This window comes from Citrus sinensis, chromosome 8 (genome assembly GCF_022201045.2).
Source record: "Citrus sinensis cultivar Valencia sweet orange chromosome 8, DVS_A1.0, whole genome shotgun sequence".
NCBI lineage: Eukaryota > Viridiplantae > Streptophyta > Magnoliopsida > Sapindales > Rutaceae > Citrus > Citrus sinensis.
In genome coordinates, this window is record NC_068563.1 from 23,368,980 (window position 1) to 23,373,149 (window position 4,170).

Sequence of the window (4,170 nt, forward strand, 5' to 3'; positions counted from 1 at the left end):
CCAACCCGTGAACCCGACCCAACCCGTATGAATTTTTGCGGGTTGGGTTGGGTTGATAAAATTTACGGGTCGGGTTGGGTTGTTAAATTTTCAACCCGCACTGTTTGCGGGTTGGGTCGGGTTGTAAATTTTTAACCCAACCCGACCCGTCAACCCGTATATATGAATATATATTTAGCAACTTCTCTGAACCCTAAACTCAAATTTTCTTGTTTAAAGAACAGCTGCAGCTGCTCATCTGCTCGCGCATAGAACACAACAACATCACAACTCAACGTTTCTTGAAAAGCTGCTCAAATTGCTCAAACTACACATCGTCACATGCTTAGGTTCTTTCTTCTTTCTATTTTGCTAATTTATTATTATTTTGAAACAAGTTGGTCATTTGATTTCATGATTTGGTGCTTTATAATATTTTTTTATTGATAAAAGTTGGTCAAATTTTGGTTGTTATGATGGTGTCAAGCTTAATCAACAATCGGATTAACATAAATAAAATAATTGTTATTATTACAATCTTAGGGAAAAAGCTTTTCGACAAACATCTCCTGGGCATTGTTCTGCAGAAATATATTCAGTATTACTATTAACTAGTCATGCTCTCAAATTCACATATGTATTCTATCTCCGATGGATTTTTTTTTCATAAAATTATTTTAATCATATTTATTTATTGTAGTATCCAAACATGGTTAAATGTATTAATAAAAGAGCTTTAAGCTTGCTGTGACCACTATTTGTTATTTTTTTGATTATTTGTTAATTATTAATAGGATAATAACAATATTCTTGGCCTGGAATTTTTTCCTTGTAGATGGAAGCAAATTCATCCAGTAATCCAGGAGTTAATATCTCTACACCTTCAACAACTCAAAGTACAACTGATAGTGCTATTAATACAAATGCAGGCAATAGAAAAGGTGGAAAAGCGTCAAAAGTATGGGAACATTACACAAAATTAGAGAATGATACAAAATGTAAGTGTAACTACTGTTCTAAAGTGTATGCGTATCATTCTAGATTTATTGGGACCCGTACTTTATGGAATCACTTGGCAGCATGCACAGCCTATGCTGATAGGAAAGTTGATTTAAAACAAAAAACCTTGGTGTTTGAGGATAACACAACTGGTGGTGGCAGTAATCTTGTGGCAATATCTTGTAGCAAAGAGGACATTAGAAAAGCATGCATTGAGATGATAATTATTGATGAATTGCCCTTTAGTTTTGTTGAAAAAGAAGGGTTTCGGAAATTTATGAGCAAAGCTTGTCCAAAACTTGATCGTTTTTCTAGGAGAACTGTTGCTAGAGATGTGTATCAGTTGTACTTAAATGAGAAGAATAATTTGAAAAAAGTGTTTGCTCGTAATAAGTATAGGGTTTGTATAACAACTGATTGTTGGACTTCAATACAAAATTTGAATTACATGGTTATTACAGCCCATTTTATTGATGATGAGTGGCAACTTCATAAAAGGATATTAAACTTTTGCCAGATCGATGATCATAAAGGAGATACAATTGGAAAATTGATTGAGTCTTGCTTGCTTGAATGGGGTATTGATAGAGTGTTTACAATTACTGTTGATAATGCAAGTTCGAATGATTTGGTCATTTCTTATTTAAAAAAGAAGCTAAATAATTGGGGTGGGCTTGTGTTGAATGGTGATTACCTTCATGTTAGATGTTGTGCACATATTATAAATTTGATTGTGACTGAGGGGTTGAAAGAGATGAATAATTCTGTTTCTAGCATTCGCAATGCTGTGAAATATGTAAGATCATCACCGGCTAGATTAGTAAGGTTTAGAAAATGTGTTGAGCATGAAAAACTTGATTCTAAACGTATTGTTGTGATGGATGTTCCTACTAGGTGGAATTCCACCTATTTGATGTTAGAGAGTGCTCTTGTATATCAAAAAGCTTTTGAACGATTGGAGGATGATGATGGATTTTATAGATCCTATTTTGAAGAGAAAGAGGGTGGAAAAAAAAGGATTCGGCCACCGGAACATATAGATTGGGTGAATGCAAGTGTGTTGAATAATTTTTTGGAGAATTTCTATGAAATTACAAAAAAATTTAGTGCTTCTTTGTCTGTTACATCACATTTGTATTTTCATGAGATGCATTCTATAGAGTCAAATTTAAAAGGATTGATAGTAAGTGATGATTCTTATTTCAGTGCAATGGCCAAGAAGATGAAAGAGAAGTATGACAAATATTGGGGTTCCCTCAACACTCTAAATAAGTTGTTAATTGTTGCTGTTGTGCTTGATCCGCGTTATAAATTGAGTTTTGTGAAATTTTGTTTTGAGGAGTTGTATGATGAAAATGTTGTGTGTGAGCTCATAAAAGTGATTAAGGGCTTATTATCTTCTTTGTATGATTTTTACACAAATAATAACTCTAGATGTGATAGTGGTAGCCAAAACCAATCTGTTAATGCTGTCATTTGTCCATCCGAGTTAGAGAAAAAAAGTGATATTATTGATTATAGACTAGCCAAGGTAGCAAAACTTTCAAAATGGAAAAAGAAGCAGCTGGAAGAGGATGGTGTAGAGTTGAAAAATGAAGTGGACAAATATTTATTAGATGATTGTGAAAATTGCTTTGATGATTCATTTGATTTGTTGAACTGGTGGAAGGTAAATGGTGGGAAGTATAAAGTTTTGTCTAATATAGCCAAAGACATTCTTTCAATCCCAATATCTACAGTTGCTTCTGAGTCTGCATTCAGTACAGGAGGACGCATTCTTGATCCATTTCGAGCTTCTTTGAGTCCTAAAATGGTAGAGAGCTTAATATGTGGGCAAAATTGGCTTTGTTCTTCTCGTATTGCCGTAGAAGAGGATACATCTTCGGTTGAAGATATGGCATTTTATGAATCAATTACATCAGGTAAATATTTATATTATGATTTTTATTTTTATTCTATTTATATTTTCCTTGTATTTATTTGTTATATCATATATGCCTAATATTTTTATTTTTATTGTTATATAGATTCAAGATTGGCATCAGATTTTGATGTCATTAATTTGGATTGATCTGGATTTTGATGTCATTGGACTGATCTTCATTACACTCCTATTGGTTGGTGTAGCAATGGTTTCGGGAAAACTCTCTTCCTATGTATGGAAGACTTATAATTTCACTCTTTGGACTTTAATGTTTTGTATTAAACAAGATTTTAAATTTATGTACTTTTTTTTCATTAGTTATGTACTAATAATTTGATTGCTAAATTTTGAAATATTGGATTTGTTGTAAGAATTTTAGTATTTGTGTTTCTTTTAATTTTTTTTAATTATTTTTTTATTTTTATTTAGACAATAAAAATGGGTTTTTTCAAAAGCCCAACCCAATCAACCCAACCCGACCCAACCCGCAGAGTTATGTGATTATCAGCTGTCCATTTTCTCAATTAGCTAATAGCATTATATCCCTTTATTTGGCTTATCTCATAATTATTTTATTAAAAAATGTGAATAAATGAATTGCAGCAATTAGTGGTGAGCCATTTTAGTTTGATAGCCATGTTTGGGACCCATAAACGAGAAGATTATTAGTTGTATTGTCTCCTTTTATAATTTGACTTTATTTTGCAACTAGCCAAATAATTAGGCACCAATTAGGGATGGCAATTTTTCCCGATGGGATGGGATCCTGTGGGATCTCATTCCATTTGGGACAGGAGTGAGACATATTTTTGTCCCATAAAAAAATTTAGGACGGGATTGAGACATTTTTTTATCCCAATTACATATGTGAGACGGGAGTGGGATTGACAAATTTTGTCCCATCCCGTCTCATTACCAATTAATAATGGAAATTTTTTCAATTGGGATGGGATCCCGTAGGATCCCATCTCTTTTGGGATGGGATTGGAACATATTTTTGTCCTAAAAAAAATATAGGGACGGGATTGTGACGTTTTTTTATCCCATTTGCATATACGGGATGAGATTGGGATTGGTAAATCCCATCCCATCCCATCCCGTCCCATTGCCAACCCTAGCACCAATCAAGCTCCATCACAAGCTCTAAGGCAGAAGGGAAAAGTTAGGGATGGCAAAAAAGTCCGGGCCGTCCCAAGTCCAGCCCGACGCCTAAAGTCCAAGTCTGTATATGAGCCCAAAAAATGTAAAGCCCGCATAGGTTGACCCTG

At 33.9% G+C, this 4,170-nt stretch overlaps 1 protein-coding gene across 1 annotated transcript; it reads left to right on the forward strand.

The window, feature by feature from the left end:
* Nucleotides 1-223: 223 nt before the first annotated feature.
* LOC112496788 (zinc finger BED domain-containing protein RICESLEEPER 2-like) lies at nucleotides 224-3,216 on the forward strand. Its single transcript, XM_052432486.1, has 3 exons — nucleotides 224-329; nucleotides 815-2,900; nucleotides 3,006-3,216. Exons 2-3 carry the CDS (start codon nucleotides 815-817, stop codon nucleotides 3,047-3,049), a joined length of 2,130 nt encoding a protein of 709 aa, XP_052288446.1. The 5' UTR covers nucleotides 224-329; the 3' UTR covers nucleotides 3,050-3,216.
* Nucleotides 3,217-4,170: the final 954 nt, after the last annotated feature.